The sequence below is a fragment of the Oncorhynchus keta genome, chromosome 14, assembly GCF_023373465.1.
Source record: "Oncorhynchus keta strain PuntledgeMale-10-30-2019 chromosome 14, Oket_V2, whole genome shotgun sequence".
Classification (NCBI taxonomy): Eukaryota; Metazoa; Chordata; class Actinopteri; order Salmoniformes; family Salmonidae; genus Oncorhynchus; species Oncorhynchus keta.
In genome coordinates this window covers 53,910,070-53,928,204 of record NC_068434.1, presented here as the reverse complement: position 1 = coordinate 53,928,204, position 18,135 = coordinate 53,910,070, and the positions used below count along the sequence as shown (strand labels likewise).

The window sequence follows — 18,135 nt, the reverse complement described above, 5'->3', positions numbered from 1 at the left end:
ACAGGTACAGTGATTGGTAAGCTGCTCTGACAGCTAATGCTTAAAGTTAGAGAGGGAGATATAAGACTCCAGCTTCAGTGATATTTGCAATCAGTTCCAGTCACTGGCAGCAGAGAACTGGAAGGAAAGGCGGCCAAAGTAAATGTTGGCTTTGGGAATGACCAGTGAAATATACCTGCTGGAGCGCGTGATACCAGTGGGTGTTGCTATGGTGACCATGAGAACTGAGATAAGGCGGGGCTTTACTTAGCATATACTTATAGATGGAGCCAGTGGGTTTGGCGACGAATATGTAGTGAGGGCCAGACAACAAGAGCATACAGCTCGCAGTGGTGGGTAGTATATTGGGCTTTGGTGACAAAATTGATGGCACTGTGATAGACTACATCCAATTTGCTGACTAGAGTGTTGGAGGCTATTTTGTAAATGACATCGCCAAAGTCAAGGATCGGTAGGATAGTCAATTTTACGAGGGTATGTTTGGCAGCATGAGTGAAGGAGGCTTTGTTGCGAAATAGGATGCCGATTTTAGATTTAATTTTGGATTGGAAATGCTTAATGAGTCTGGAAGGAGAGTTTACAGTTTAAGTTCTTATGGTACAGGGGACGCTTGCGTCCCACTTGAAAAAAAAACAGGGAAAATGCAGCGCGGCAAATTCAAATAATTATAAAATCAAACGTTCAGATATGCATTAGGGGGTGCTATTAAAATTTTTGGATGAAAAACGTTCCCGTTTTAAACAAGATATTTTGTCACGAAAATATGCTCGACTATGCATATAATTGACAGCTTTGGAAAGAAAACACTCTGACGTGTTGTGCCACAGAACTGATGTTACAGGCGAAACCCAGATAAAAATCCAACCACGAAGTGCTGCATTTTTAAAAACCTTCCCATGCCAATGACTCCTTATATGGCTGTGAATGAGCTACGAATGAGCTTACGTTTTCCACGTATACCCCAAGGTGTCTACAGCATTGTGACGTATTTTTAGGCATTTCCATTGAAGAATGGCTGTAAGGGACCATATATAGCATGTGGTCACATGGTGTCTCCCGCAGAAAATCTTGCGTAAAATACTGAGGTAGCCATTTTTCCAATCGCTTCTTATGAGAAACCAATTGCCTCGACGGATATATTATTGAATATATATGTTAAAAACACCTTGAGGATGGATCTTATTAAACAACGTTTGCCGTGTTTCTGTCGATATTATGGAGCAAATTTAGAAAAAAGTTTGGCGTTATAGTTGCAGAATTTTCCGGTTGATTTCTCAGCAAAGCATGATGAAGAAACGGGAGCTATTTTGCCTACAAAAATAATATTTTTGGGAAAAAAAGGAGCATTTGCTATCTAACTGGGAGTCTCCTGAGTGAAAGCATCTGAAGTTATTCAAAGGTAAATGATTTAATTTGGTTGCTTTTCTTATTTTCGTGAAATGTTGCCTGCTGCCAGCAGAGCTAGCATAGCATTATGCCATGATAAACTTACACAAATGCTTGTCTAGCGTTGGCTGTAACGGATATTTTGAAAATCTGAGATGACAGTGTTGTTAACAAAAGGCTAAGCTTGTGTTTGAATATATTTATTTCATTTCCTTTGCAATTTTCATGAATAGGAAAAGTTTCTAGGGGTATTTATGTCCGCTGCGTTATCCTAATGCGTTTGAGGCTATGATTACGCTCCCGGATACGGGTTTGCTCGTCGCAAGAGGTTAAATCACACATGTAAGATACTCAATTAAAGCTACACTCGTTGTGAATCCAGCCAACATGTCAGATTTTGATAGCACAATGTCAATAAAGAGGGTAGCATATTTCAAACCTGCAGGCGCTACACAAAACGCTGAAATAAAATATAAATTACCTTTGACAAGCTTCTTTTGTTGGCACTCCAATATGTCCCATAAACATCACAATTGGTCCTTTTTTTCGATTAATTCCGTCCGTATATATCCAAAATGTCCATTTATTTGATGCGTTTGATCCAGAAAAAAACAGCTGACAAAAACACAACGTCACGACAAAACATTTCAAAAGTTGGCTATAAACTTTGCTAAAATATTTCAAACTACTTTTGTAATACAACTTTAGGTATTTTAAAACATTAATAATCTATCAAATTGTAGACGGGGCAATCTGTATTCAATACAGCAAGAAAACAAACCATACAACTTTTTACGTCTTGCGCAACTCTCAATAGTGTAACGTTGTTCCAGGATGTGCTTCTTCTTCGTTGCACAAATGAATAACCTCAACCAAATTCCAAAGACTGGTGACTTCCAGTGGAAGTGGTAGGAACTGAAAAATGGTTCCTATCAAATATCCCTTGGCAAAGACAACTGAGGGAGCAGTCAGAGGCAAACAAATAAAATAATTCTGAACGGTTAGTCCTCTGGGTTTTGCCTGCTACATAAGTTCTGTAATACTCACAGACATGATTTAAACAATTTTAGAAACTTCAGAGTGTTTTCTATCCACATCTACTAATAATGTGCATATCTTATATTCCTGGCATGAGTAGCAGGAAGTTGAAATTGGGCATGCTATTTATCCAAAAGTGAAAATGCTGACCCTATACCTTAAAAGGCTAACCAGACACCAAGGCACTTGTAGTTGTCCACATATTCTATGTCAGAACCGTCCAGAGCAGTGATGCTAGTCAGACGGGAGGGTGCGGGCAGCAATCGGTTGAAAAGCAAAAGAGCACTTAGTTTAACTTATCGTAAGAGTAGGGGTGGCTAAATTCCCAATCTGGCCCTCGTGCCATCATGGTCACCTAATAATCCCCAGTTTACAATTGGCTCATTCATCCCCCTCCTCTCCCCTGTCGTTGCTGTAAATGAGAACGTCTTCTCAGGCAATTTACCTGGTAAAATAACAGATTAAAAATATATTTAAAAAAAACTAACATTTAAAAGAAGTTGGAGGCCATGGAAGGAGTGGTGTATGGCACTCAAGCTCGCTTGGAGGTTTGTTAGCACAGTCTCCAAAGAAGGGCCAGATGTATACAGGATGGTGTCGTCTGCTTAGAGGTGGATCAGAGAATCACCAGCAGCAAGTGCGACGGGGTTTGGAACTCACAACCTTCCGGTTTGTCCAACATCATTGCAAGTCATATACGGCCTGGGAACAGTGGGTTACTGCCTGTTCAGCGAAAAGATTTGTACCTTGTCCCGGGGTTTGAAACAATACTGAACCCTGTGGCACCCCCATAGAGACTGCCAGAGGACAACAGGCCCTCCAATTTGACACACTGAACTCCATCTGAGAAGTAGTTGGTGAACCAGGCGAGGGAGTCATTTGAGAAGCCACGGCTATTGAGTCTGTCGATAAGAATACGGTGATTGACAGAGTAGAAAGCCTTAACCAGGTCGATAAAGACGCCTGCGCAGTACTGTCTTTTATCGATGGTGGTTATAATATAGTTTAGGACATTGAGAGTGGTTGAGGTGCACCCATAACCAGCTCGGAAACCAGATTACATTAGTGGAAAAGGGACGGTGGGATTTGAAATGGTCAGTGATCTGTTTGTTAACTTGGCTTTCAAAGATTTTAGAAAGGCAGTGCAGGATGGATATAGGTCTATAACAGTTTGGGTCTAAATTGTCTCCCCCTTTGAAGAGGGGGATGACCATGGCAGATTTCTAACTGTTGGGGATCTCAGACGATACAAAAGAAAAGTTGAATAGGCGAGTAATAGGGGTTGCAACAATTTCGGCAGATCATTTTAGAAAGAGAGGGTCTAGCCCAGCTGATTTGTAGGGATCCAGATTTTGCAGCTCTTTTAGAACATCTGCTGTCTGGATTAGGGTAAGTTGCGGCAGAAGGTGCTGACATATTGGCTGGGGTAGGGGTGGCCAGGTGGGAAACACGGCCAGCCGTAGAAAAATGCTTATTGAAATGATCGATTATCATAGCTTTATCAGTGGTGACAGTGTTTCCTATCCTCAGTGCAGTGGGCAGCTGGAGGAGGTGCTTTTATTCTCCATCGACTTTACAGTGCCCCAACACTTTTTTTAAGGCAGGATATATGCCATTTGCACATGGTTCACTGACTTTTGGGTTTGGAAGCCAACTTCTGATGATCATATATGGCAAATGGACATAACATCCTGATTTAGTACGTTCAATATTTATATAAGCCTTTTGGACATTTCACATGCCATTTGGACATGGTTCTGTTACTTTTGTGTTAGGAACCCTATGATCATGTATGGCAAATGGACATAACACCATGATTTAGTACTTTCAATACTTTGTGGCATACAGCAGGTCAGCCACCAGGGGGAGACTCATCAAGGCCTGGTGACAGACAGAGTATACATCACTAGGCGATGACTCCCTCTGCTGGACATGCCAGGTCTCGTCGGGCTCTCCAGCCAAGGCTATTTGGGGTTCATTGGGGTTGGTGAGTAATCAAGGGCGGATTTCTCACCAGCTGTATGAGTCCCATAAAGCTGCCAAAAGGGCAGTGCACAGGGGAGAGACTGGGGGAAGAAAGGTCTCCCGTAAAGTTGGGGATGATTACAGACATAACAGGAGGGAGTTCAGGATACAGGATACGGCAAGAGGATACGGCACAGGATACGGCAAGACCCGGAGCCCAGAAGATGGTATCCCAGAGAGGGTCTCATGGGGGAGACCTATTCTTTTCTTTTTAACCATTGGTTTAATAAACACCTTTGAAACTGAGCTAATCTTAATCTGTCCGTGTCTAATCCGTGTAAACGTTTTCACCCAACCCCCTGGTCTGCCACAACTTATATATGCCATTTGGACATTTCCTATGCCAGTTGGACATAGTTCTGTGACTTTTGGGTTCAGAACCCGACTTCCTTTGTATCCTTTATATGGCAAATGGACAAAACATAGGCCTTATGACAAACTCGCATAAAATAAGACAAATCTATGTCCATGCAGTTCCTACATATGTATAATTGACTAAACAATTAATTTAAAAAACGGTCCAAAACACACGTTTTACGAGGTTTTAACATTTTGAAACACTTTGAAGATTTCACACTTGAGACCTGACTTTCAGACCATTTCACATATGAAACCCTACAGTGGAGTGCGCTCGCCCCCTTTTGGATTTTTGGTTTATAACACCGAGCATCTGACATGTTCCATTTGCTATATGGTTTTGACCAACTGCCGCCCAATTGAATGGTATTTGCGATTGTGTATATGGTTGGCCCAATGCCAATAATATGCCATTCATTTGGTCCATTTCATATTACCTTCCTTCCTGGTAGGGTTAGAGTTACAGTTTTGGCCCTACCTGGCAGGTGTAAAGTGTCCAGACTGAGTGTCCTGCCCCTCATGTAGGTCCAGTTTATTCTGCCTCTCATGTAGGTCCAGTTTATTCTGCCTCCATGGTAGGTTTAGAGTTCCCATCCTTCCAGGTAGGGTTACAGTTCCCCTTCTTCCCGGGTAAGGTCAGAGTTCCCTTCTTTCCTTGTAGGGTCAGAGTTCCCTTCATTTCAAGTAGGGTCATGTTTTGAGTTCCCTGCCTTCCAAGTAAGCCAAGTATGTCATGACCCTCAAGTAGGTCTAATATATCCTGCCCTGCATGGACCGCAGACCCCCTCCTTATTGGGTACGCAGCATCCTAGCCTGCCAGGCTTAGAGCCCCCTGCGATGCTAGGCCAAAAGTTAGCTTGTTAGCCCCATCTGCAGTTCTGCAGTCTCATGCCCTGCTTAGATCTCAGCACCCTGCACAACATATTTCTTGGCTAGCTAGCAAGCAAGCCTAAATGGAGCAAAAAACAGCTAGCTGAATTTCAACAAAAAAATAAACAGATAATGATACAAATTCTTACCTCCACACCAATCGGGAAAGAGGGATTTGTCCTGCCAAAGCATCTATTGCCCTGTTTAGTCCCTGAAAGAAAACAAGTTGAAAAATAAAATTTCAAATCAAAATCAAATCACATGTTATTTGCCACATGCGCCGAATACAGTGAAATGCGTATTTACAAGCCCTTAACCAACAATGCAGTTAAGAAAATATTTACCAAAAAACTAAAGTGAATTAAAGCAAATTAAAATAACACAACAAAACTACATAACAATAACAAGGCTATACACAGGGTGTACCGGTAGCGAGTCAATGTGTGGGGGGGTACAGCATAGTCGAGGGAATTTGTAAAGTGATTATGGGTAGATTATAAACAGCGAGTAGCAGCAGTGTAAAAGTAAAATGTCATTGTGAATAATCAGGATGGCCATTTGATTAATTGTTCAGCGATCATATGGCTTGGGGGTTGAAGCTGTTAAGGAGCCTTTTGGTCCTCGACTCCGGTACCGCTTGCCGTGCGGTAGCAGAGGGAACAGTCTATGAATTGGTGGACTGGAGTCCTTAATCTTTTGGGCCATGCTCTGACACCGGCTAGTGTATACAGTTGAAGTCGGAAGTCAACATACACCTTAGCCAAATACATTTGAAGTCGTAAGTTTACATACACTTAGGTTGGAGTCATTAAAACTTGTTTTTAACCCACTCCACAAATGTCTTGTTAACAAACTATAGTTTTGGAAAGTTGGTTAAGACATTTTTCCACAATTGTTTACAGACAGATTATTTCACTTATAATTCACTGTATCACAATTACAGTGGGTCAGAAGTTTACATAAACTAAGTTGACTGTGACTCTAAATAGCTTGGAAAATTACATAAATTTATGTCATGGCTTTAGGAGCTTCTGATAGGTTAATTGACATAATTTGAGTCAATTGGAAGTGTACCTGAGGATGTATTTCAAGGCCTACCTTCGAACTCAGTGCCTCTTTGCTTGACATCATGGGAAAATCAAAAGAAAACAGCCAAGACCTCAGAAAATAAATTGTAGACCTCCACAAGTCTTGTTCATCTTTGGGAGCAATTTCCAAACACCTGAAGTTACCATGTTCATCTGTACAAACAATAGTACGCAAGCATAAACACCATGGGTCCACGCAGGCGTCATACCACTCAGGAAGGAGACTCGTTCTGTCTCCTGGAGATGAACGTACTTAGGTGCGAAAAGTGCAAATCAATCCCAGAGCAACAGCAATGGACCTTGGGAAGATTCTGGAGGAAACAGGCACAAAAGTATCTATATCCACAGTAAAACGAGTCCTATATCGACATAACCTCAAAGGCCGATCAGCAAGTAAGAAGCCACTGCTCCAAAACCGCCATATAAAAGCCAGACTACGGTTTGCAACTGCACATGGGACAAATATCGTACTTTTTGGAGAAATGTCCTCTGGTCTGATGAAACAAAAATAGAATTGTATGGCCATAATGACCATCGTTATGTTTGGAGGAAAAAGGGGGAGGCTTGCAAGCCGAAGAACACCATCCCAACCATGAAGCATGGGGGTGGCAGCATCATGTTGTGTGGGTGATTTGCTGCAGGAAGGACTGGTGCACTTCACAAAATAGATGGCTTCATGAGGAAGGACAATTATGTAGATATATTGAAGCAACATCTCAAGACATGAGTCAGGAAGTTGGTTGCAAATTGGTCTTACCATTTAAACTGAGTTTAAATGTATTTGGCTAAGGTGTATGCAAACTTTCGACATCCACTGTTTATGTAAACTCGGCAGTACAGAACAGCAGTCTCTGGTAAGACAACGGGTGACAGTCTATGTATATTTGTAATCAACAGCTGGTGCACGATATTGAAGGAAGTCTCAAGGTTTTGCTTGCTTGAGGTAGAGTATCTCATGATAAGCTGTAGACCACACTATCTACCTATTTTTTGTAGCTGTTTTGCTAGCACAGACTTGAATAAGTTCCAGGATTCTTCCGATAGCATTGAGGCGTACACCACATCAGTTACTGGCTTCATTAATAAGTGCATCGATGACGTCGTCCCCACAGTGACTGTACGTACATACCCCAACCAGATCCCATGGATTACAGGCAACATCCCCACTGAGCTAAAGGGTAGAGCTGCCACTTTCAAGGAGCAGGTCTCAAACCCAGAAGCTTATAAGAAATCCCGATATGCCCTCCTACGAACCATCAATCAGGCAAAGCGCCAATACAGGACTAAGATTGTATCGAACTACACCGGCTCCAACGCTCGTCAGATGTGGCAATGCCTGCAAAGGGAAGCAACCGAGAGCTGCCCAGTGACACGAGCATAGCAGACGAGCTAAATAACCTCTATGCTTGCTTTGAGGAAAGTAACACTGAATCATGCATGAGAGCATCAGCTGTTCCGGACGACTGTGTGATAACGCTCTTCACAGCCGATGTGAGCAAGACCTTTAAACAGGTCAACATTCACATGGCCAAAGGCCCAGGTGGATTACCAAGACGTGTACTCCGAGCATGTGCTGACCAACTGGCAAGTGTCTTCACTGACATTTTCAACCTCTGCCTGTCATAACATGTTTCAAGCAGACCACCATAGTCCCTGTGCCCAACAACACTAAGGTCACCTGCCTAAACGTCTACCAACCCGTAGCACTCATGTCTTTATCCATGAAGTGCTTTGAAAGGCTGTTCATGGCTCACATCAACACCATTATCCCAGAAACACTTGACCCAATCCAATTTGCATTACCACCCTAACAGATCCACAAATGATGCAATATCTATTGCACTCCACACTGCCCTTTCCCACCTGGACAAAAGGAACACCTATGTGAGAATGATATTCATTGACTGCAGCTCAGCATTCAACCCCATAGTGCCCTCAAAGCTCATCACTAAGCTAAGGACCCAGGGACTAAACATCTCCCTCTGCAACTGGATCCTGGACTTCCTGATGGGCCACCCCCAGGTGGTAAGGGTAGGTAACAACACATCCGGCACGCTGATCCTCAACACAGATACCCCTCAGGGTTGTGTGCTCAGTCCTCTCCTGTACTCTCTGTTCACTCATGACTGCATGGCCAGGCACGACTCCAACACCATCATTATGTTTGCCAATGACACAACAGTGGTAGGCCTGATCACCGACAACAACGAGACTGCCTATAGGGAGGAGGTCAGAGACCTGGTAGTGTGGTGCCAGGACAGCAACCTCTCCCTCAACGTGATCAAGACAAAGGAAATGATTATGGACTACAGGAAAAGGACGACCTAGCATGCCCCCATTCTCATTGACGGGGCTGTAGTGGAGCAGGTTGAGAGCTTCAAGTTCTTTGGTGTCCACATCACCAACAAACATGTTCCAAGCACGCCAAGACAGTCGTGAAGAGGGTAGGACAAAACCTATTCCCCCTCAGGAGACAGAACATATATGGCATGGGTCATCAGATCCTCAAAATGTTCTACAGCTGCACCATGGAGAGCATCCTGACTGGTTGTGTCACTGTAAAGTATGGCAACTGCTTGGCCTCCGACCACAAGGTACTACAGAGGGTAGAGCGTGCAGCCCAGTACATCACTTGGGCCAAGCTTCATGCCATCCAGGACCTCTATACCAGGCGGTGTCAGGAAGGCCCTATAAATTGTCAGACTCCAGCCACCCTAGTTATAGGCTGTTCTCTCTGCTACCGTATTTCAAGCAGTAATGAAGTGCCAAGTCTAGGTTCAAGAGGCTTCTAATCAGTGTCTACCCCCAAGCCATTAGATTCCTGAACATCTAATCAAATGGCTACCCAGACTATTTGCATTGCCCCCCCCTCACATATTACCTAAATTACCTCGACTTTCATTTCTCAATCTTGTTTTTTTTGTTATTTTTTAAAACTGCATTGTTGTTTGGGGCTTTTAAGTAAGCATTTCATTGCAAGGTCTACACATGTTGTATTCAGCACATGTGACAAATAAAATGTGATTTGATTTGATTTTGTTCTGACCTGTTGCACCCTCTACAACCACTGGGATTATTATTATTGGACCCTGCTGATCATCTATGAACATTTGAATATCTTGGCCATGTTTTGTTATAATCTCCGCCTGGCACAGCCAGAAGAGGTGTCATGTTCTGAACTTAGTTCCTTTGTTTTGTCTTTGTTTTAGTATGGTCAGGGCGTGAGTTGGGGTGTGCAGTCTATGTTCCTTTTTCTATAATTTGGGATTTCTGTGTTTGGCCTGGTATGGTTCTCAATCAGAGGCAGCTGTCAATCGTTGTCCCTGATTGAGAACCATACTTAGGTAGCCTGGTTTTACCTTTGAGTTGTGGGTGATTATTTTTCCGTTTCAGTGTTTGCACCATTCGGGACTGTTTCGGTTTTCATTTTGATTCATGGCACCGGTCCCCGGTTCGCCAGCACAGCCCAGTGCGGTCGATTCCACCTCGCTGCACTAGCCTGGCTACGGGGAGCGTCCAGTCAGGTAGGGTTGGGCAGGCTTGGTGCTCGAGACCTCCAGTGCGCCTCCACGGTCTGGTCCATCCGGTGCCTCCTACACACACCAAGCCTACGGTGGCAGCCCCACGCACCAGGCTGTCTCTCCGTCTCCTCCCTACAGAGTCTCCCATCTGTCCTGAGCTGCCAGAGTCGCCCGTCTGTCCTGAGCTGCCAGAGTCGCCCGTCTGTCCTGAGCTGCCAGAGTCGCCCGTCTGTCCTGAGCTGCCAGAGTCGCCCGTCTGTCCTGAGCTGCCAGAGTCATCCGTCTGTCCTGAGCTGCCAGAGTCGCCCGTCTGTCCTGAGCTGCCAGAGTCGTCCGCCTGTCCTGAGCTGCCAGAGTCGCCCGTCTGTCCTGAGCTGTCAGAGTCGCCCGTCAGTCAGGAGCTGCCAGAGCTGTCCGTTAATCCGGTGCTACCGGAATCGCCCTTCACTCCGGAGCTGCCGGAATCGCACGTCACTCCGGTGCAGCCTGAATCGCCCTTCACTCCGGAGATGCCGGAGTCTCCCGTCCGTCCGGTGCTGCCGGAGTCTCCCGTCCATTCGGGACCCGTGGCTAGGGTCCCCAGTCCGAGGGTTTCCGCTCTAAAGAGGCCACGGAGGCGGGTTAAGAGGAGGACAAAGACTATGGTGGAGTGGGGTCCATGTCCCGCACCAGAGCCGCCACCACAGACAGACGCCCTCCTAGACACTCCCCTATAGGTTCAGGTGTTGCGGCCAGAGTCCGCACCTTTGGGGGGGAGGTACTGTCACGTTCTGACCTTAATTCCTTTTGTTTTGTCTTTGTTTTAGTATGGTCAGGGCGTGAGTTGGGGTGGGCAGTCTATGTTCCTTTTTCTATAATTTGGGATTTCTGTGTTTGGCCTGGTATGGTTCTCAATCAGAGGCAGCTGTCAATCGTTGTCCCTGATTGAGAACCATACTTAGGTAGCCTGCTTTCACCTTTGAGTTGTGGGTGATTATTTTTCCGTTTCAGTGTTTGCACCATTCGGGTCTGTTTCGGTTTTCATTTTGATTCTCTTGTTCTTTTGTATTTTGTATTCATTTTCCATTAAATCACATTATGGATACATACCACGCTGCATTTTGGTCCTCCGATCCTTCCTACTACTCCTCCTCAGAGGAGGAAGAAGAAACCTGTTACAAGAGGATTGGCCACCCCTCAGAGCCTGGTTCCTCTCCAGGTTTATTCCTGCGTTCTGGCTTTTCTAGGGAGTTTTTCCTATCCACCATACTTCTACACCTGCATTGCTTGATCACAATGCAGTAGCCATATCTAGAAAAATGAAAGTTCCAAAGGCTAGTTCTAATATAGTGTATGAGAGTGTCATACAAGAAGTTTTGCAATGATTCCTAAGTTGATGATGTAAAGAATATTTGTTTGCATGTGGTGTGTAATGAGAAGCAACCAGACACTGCACTTGACACATTTATGAAATTGCTTCTTCCAGTTACTAATAAGCATGCACCCATTAGAAAAAGACTACACAAACTGTTAAATCCTCATGGATTGATGAGGAATTGAAAAATTGTATGGTTGAGCGGGATGAGGCAAAATAAATGGCAAACAGGTCTGGCTGCACAACCGATTGGTAAACATACTGCAAATTGAGAATTCATGTGACTAAACAGAATAAAACAAAACTATACTATGAAACAAAGATCAATTATATAAAGAATTATAGTAAAAATGCTTTGGAGCACCTTAAAAATAATGTTGGACAAAAAGGCCAACTCAGCTCCACCATTCATTGAGTCAGATGGCTAATACATTACAAAAACCCAGTGATATTGCAAACTATTTTAATATTTTTTTCATTGGCAAGGTTAGCAAACTTTAGGCATGACGTTCCACCAACAAGTGCCTACCCTACTGTCCCTCTTGGGTGAGGATCATAGGCTCCAGATCAGGCCCCCCCTCCCCTCTCTCTCTTCCACCAGAGTTTTATGACTTAACATCTCTCTCTCCCACTCTGCAGAAATGGAAGTTAAAAATCCCTTTTTTACCACAAAGAGATACTTTGCAATACTGTAACATAAAAAGGTTGGACATTTCTTACGTAAATAATGTGGTAAATGGTTCGTGGGGCTCGAGACAATAATCACGTAAAATAAGTCGTTGTTTATGATATCATTAAGGATGGTACAACCAAATAATGGTAACTCCACAAATGTATATGCCCCAGTTATCAGATTTACACTACCGTTCAAAAGTTTGGGGTCACTTAGAATTGTCCTTGCTTTTTAAAGAAAAGCCATTTTTCGGCCATTAACATAACATAAAATTGATCAGAAATGCATTGGAGACATTGTTCATGTTGTAAATGACTATTGTAGCTGGAAATGGCTGATTTGTTATAGAATATCTACATAGACGTACAGAGGCCCATTATCAACAACCATAATTCCTGTGTTCCAATGGCACGTTATGTTAGCTAATCCAAGTTTATCATTTTAAAAGACTAATTGATCATTAGAAAACCATTTTGCAATTATGTTAGCACAGCTGAAAACTGTTGTTCTGATTAAAGAAGCAATAAAACTGTCCTTCTTTAGACTAGTTCTGTATCTGGAGCATCAGCATTTGTGGGTTCGATTACAGGCTCAAAAAGACCAGAAGCAAAGACTTTTCATCAGTCTATTCTTGTTCTGAGAAATGAAGGCTATTCCATGCGAGAACATGCCAAGAAAATCTCGTACAACGCTGTGTACTACTCCCTTCACAGAACAGCTCAAACTGGCCTAACCAGAATAGAAAGAGTGGGAGGCACCAGTGCACAACTGAGCAAGAGGAAAAGTACATTAGAGTGTCTAGTTTGAGAAACAAACGCCTAACAAGTCCTGAACTGGCAGCTTCATTAAATAGTACCCTCAAAACACCAGTCTCAAGTCAACAGTGAAGAGGCGATTCTGGGATGCTGGCCTTCTAGGTAGTGTTCCTCTGTCCAGTGTCTGTTCTCTTTTGCCCATCTTAATGTTTTTTTCCTGGCCAGTCTGAGATATGGCTTTCTCTTTGCAACTCTGCCTTCTTTCTTTGCGACACTGTATTTCTGATCAATTTGATGTTTTTTTCAATGGACAAAAAATATGCTTTTCTTTCAAAAACAAGGACATTTCTAGGTGATCCCGAACTTTTGAACAGTAGTGTACATCTAAATGTTGTGGAACTTATATAATTAAATATGAAACTGTTTGTGAGAAGATGAAATGTGATTTTATCCTTCTAAATGAGATAATACCATAACATCAAAATACTTTTGCCAAGTCAGTAACCACGCCCACGTGAGCACAGACATTGTGACAACAGGATGGAACCGACCTCCAAGGCGAGTGCTTAAAAGAACTTGCTGAAAAATTAACATATTAGACCAGAAAACATCCACACGTTGAAATGGTTAGACTCTACTAGACCAGACAGCGTGAAGCGGTGGCTACACAGATGGGAAATGGTTTTAAACTAAAGACCAGCGTGACCGACAGCGTGAGATAAAAGGTACGAAATGGTTAGCAACTCTGAAACTCTCTCGAAGAAGAAAAAGACTACACAGGAACATTCAGTCTGCAGTTGTTTATGCACTGTTCGCCTAGGAAACTTGACCGAAGACGAGAGACAAATAACTATTTCCTTTCACCCCTATAGATACCTCTAGGGTATCTAGTCTAAACAAACTGAGTGAAGGATAAGGCCCGCTGAACACCGCGTGGTATTGTTGGGGTAGGTTCCTTGTTCCTTGTCAATCATTTGCTTATTGGTGAAATCAGCATTAAGACAATATCTTTAAGTATATCAATCAAAAACCTTTATTAATGCAATTGCAGACAGAAGTTGACAATGGGAACATAGCACGCATGTTTCCGAGTAAGTTCTGCAAAATAGGAAAGGGTCCAAGTTGCTTTAATATGCTTTCAGTCAACCCCTAGTGATGTAACTGCCTACGTCAACACCTTCTACTCATCAGACCAATCCCATGCATATACAGTTATACAAACTTGCAGAAGAGACAATAGTTCCAGTGTTTTCTAAGGGCTCAGCAGTAATTTTCCACTCCCCAAGTTACTTTATGTCTGACTAGTCTCTTATCTCTTATCTCTTATATCTATTTCACTCCCCTGTAGGGTTCTGTGTCTATTAATATCTTTTAGCCTTGAGTATCTTTCTCACAGACACCCTGTTTTGACTGCTATAACTCACACATCTCTCAGACTGTTTCTTATAAGAAGCAGAGACTAGAAAATAACTGTGGAACAATATTAAACCTTATAATGCATATATATTGCTAATCTGTAGTCCAGGACCCTATAAATGTAGTGGGGGAGGGGTCTTATAGCCCTTCCCCTTCTATTAATACAACATAATCATAATCCATTTTTATAATACATCAATCATTTGGTGCAGCCCCTTTCATGGCACCAAGGTGACCCCCCATCATTCTCCCCTTTGACTAATTAGTCTCACACCTTCAATCATAATATTCTCCTCTGAAATCAAACAGATTTGGCAAATCCCCTGGATCCATTTCATTACAGGGATGGCCTGTAAAGGGAGAAACAACTCCTGAGGTTCCTGGAATGCTGTTAGGGTGGGGTGAGTCTGTCTATACTCCCATTCCTCCTGAGTCCTGGGAAGAACCGCACGAGTTGGATAGACAATGGGATTAAGAGAAACCAGAAATACACCAGTCTCACCTTCAATACGATTTGTATCAGCTTCCGCCAACATGATCACTCCAGCATGTTCAAGAGCAGTTAGTCATTTTCTTACAAATATAAACAGTAGCCAAAATCACCAAGCCTCCTTCAAGTGTAGGAGTAAACACTGAAAACAAAGTCAACATAACTTTCTCCATTACATTTCCAAATTTAGCATTAAACCAGTCACCAATTTTGTCAAAAACAGATTTTTCAGATTTTGAGAGAGTTTTACTAAGATCAGCAATCTTATCAATTATCGTAGTCATATTCTCAGAGGAATCAGGGAGGAACATAACACAATTATCAGAATCAACAATACCTAGTACATTACAGTGTCCTCCTCTAAAGCCAATTTATGGCAGCTGACCACTGCTTTCAGATTTTGGACATCTAATTATAGTTGGCTAAATCCTCGGATTGTTAAATTCATATGGGCCTGTAAAGAGTAGGTTAAATTGTTTACCCACTTTCCTAGGACAGTCACACCGCAGGAGGGTATGACTGACATACCAAAAATCTCACACGGGTGTAGGACATAACCATAGGCTTCCTGATTGTCTGGGATGAGTCGTTTGGCGCGCTTCAGTTCCCCAGAGTTGGTTTTACCTGTCTCATTGAAAAGATTGGTGACCGGAATTCTTAACATGTAGATTTCTGTTCTCCCCAAATAACAACACCCCCCCCCCCATCCAGGAGGTAAAGTGAGGTACCCCTTGTCACTGCATACCCAAATCTATCCAAAAGGTGCTCCCATGCCTTCCTCTACCCTGGAAAGTTTTACACCTGTCACCTGTTGCTGTGAGTCTAACACACTAAAATCCACTTTAGCATAGTTTCTCCTATCACTATACTCTTCTCTCAGTTGACTCATATATACATGACAAGCTCTAGTATCTCCCATATCTTCCTTCCTTTCCATCATTACAAAGACACAGGGCAAGGGTTGACATCGAGCTTAGGGAGGTCAGTATGGGATTGATGCTCAAGCTTCCATTTCCTAACATTTCTATACACAGGTGGGTGCTGGGATAATTACACCGTACAGAGTGGATAGTTCTTACCGTTGAAACCTGACTCACCTCACCTGAGGTGAGTTGTAGGCCATAGAGGGATCTGCCTGCTTCTTTCTACCACATTAAGTATGTTTGCTCCCTTCTTGTGACCACCCCAACATACATGTGTCCCATGATACCTGGCTAACTTCTCAGTTCTACTCCCAAAGAACAGTCCTTTGGTCTCCCTTCGCCTATTAGGTTGTTTCTCATTACCTCTCTGCATAAAGTATTTTAAAAAACACATTCAAACTCTGTCCTTCTCATAGGCTCAAACTGACAACTCAGTGGTTGATGTAGGCTTTCTAAATACTCAAATCTGGGTTCCTGGCCTGTTATTCTGATATCCCAAAATATTTTCACCGTTTGTATCCATTTGTTGTTTTCCTCAGATCCCTCAGGGGATCCTGTGGCTACGCCAGTAAGGAGACCCATGGGAAGGATGATGGGGAAAACAAACCACCAGACCCAGTGTAGTCTATGTTTCACAGTTATAGAACCTGAGTGTGAGTGTGAAATGATGTCTCCTTCTTCTGCTCGTTGGCTAGAGCCTTCTTTTTCATCTTTCTTTCCGGCCTTTTGGTCTGGGCCCTCTGCTTCTGTTCTTTGGCTTGGACCTTCTTCCTTCTTCAGATGTTCTCGGGGCCCTGCCCTCCCTCCCTCCAGTCGCTCATCCATGGCTTCCACTCTGGGAGGTGGTTGCAGTGGGACAGATATTGCCAGCCGGACCTCTCCCCTACCCGGATTGCAGTTGGTGTTGCCATGGTCACCTGGAAGGGTCCCATCCATCTTGGCTGGTTTCATTTCCTTTTATGGACTTGAAGTTCCACTCAGTCTCATACGCAGATGGTCAGAGCATCTGGATCCTCACCTGGGTTTGGTTCTGTTGCTTTCCTAGTGCGAGAGTGGAAAAACTGACAATAGAGGTTAGTTCTTTCATGTTCTCTATATGATCACACTGTGTCTCAGTTATGTATATCTGTCGGTCAGTCATAGGTCTCGAACACCTGGTGTGTTCATGGGTCGTCTTGTTAACATCTCGTGAGGTGTACATCCAATACCTTTGTTAAGGTAATTAACAATAGTTTCTAATTACTGTAGTTGATGACCACACTCCCGGATCCGGGATGGGTAGTTACAAGATTAACGTGCTGATTCAAATTTGGGCAAAACCATTGGGCCGAAATCTTCTCCTCCACCATATAAATCTTCTCCTCCACCATATCCCCCCTTGACGAATGGCTCACTCCATGAGCCAATCGGCAAACAGTAGAAATCATGGTTGACGGTAAACAGGGCATGCCAGACAAAAGATGTAGCCATAAGCCAGACCTAGGACAGAGAGCACACCCTCACACTTGGTGATTGAGAATATCAGCCTGCTGCTGTTTCTCAAGATCAGCAGCTTCAGATGACACAAACAACTAAAAATAGAATGCATGTGTGTGGCAACGGGAAGCAGCCAATTTGTCCACCACATTAGCTATGCTGTTACCGATACTAGCATAATCACTCCTACCTGTGTGTGCCTCAACCTTAACAATAGCCAATTTGTTAGGTTTTCGCATATGTTGAACAGTTGATTTAAACTAAGGTCTGTTTTTAATAGGTATGGCTGTGGTATTAGTAAACCCTCTTGCTCTCCAAACCCCACACCAGGACAGACAAACCCCAATAGCATATGTTGAGTCTGTGTAGACAGTAAGGGTCTTCCCTTCCCCCATTTCACAAGCTGTTTTCAGAGCTAATAAATCTGCCTGTTGTTCTGGTAGGGGCTGTATAACCTCAATATCACCTTCACATCAACTACAGCAAATCCTATATGTTTCTTCCCTGTGCTTTGATCTATATAAGCAGAACCATCAACGAACAGCACCATGTCAGAGTCAAGCAAAGGTTCATCAAACAAGTCTTTGTCCGATACACATTCCTAGGCTGTCCCGATGCCCCTTATTATTGTTATTGTTATTGTTACTGATGATTTGCTCAGGGAAACCCGAACAACTTGTCCAGGTTTGCCTAAACAGGAACAGTGAGCTCCAGTGTCTATTAGAAATGGTAGGTGATGTCCATTAACATTAAGAGTAACCAT

General features: G+C 43.3%; 1 protein-coding gene across 2 annotated transcripts in view; it reads right to left on the bottom strand.

The window, feature by feature from the left end:
• LOC118394119 (C-Jun-amino-terminal kinase-interacting protein 1-like) overlaps positions 1-18,135 on the bottom strand; it is a 130,440-nt gene that overhangs the window by 104,074 nt on the left and 8,231 nt on the right. Inside the window, exon 2 of one of the 2 annotated variants that reach the window (XM_052461917.1) lies at positions 5,826-5,887. The exons of the other annotated variant lie outside the window; for it this stretch is intronic. Within the exon in view, the coding sequence (XP_052317877.1) occupies positions 5,826-5,887 (62 nt within the window). The remainder of the gene's footprint in view (positions 1-5,825; positions 5,888-18,135) is intronic. 2 annotated transcript variants of the gene reach the window in all.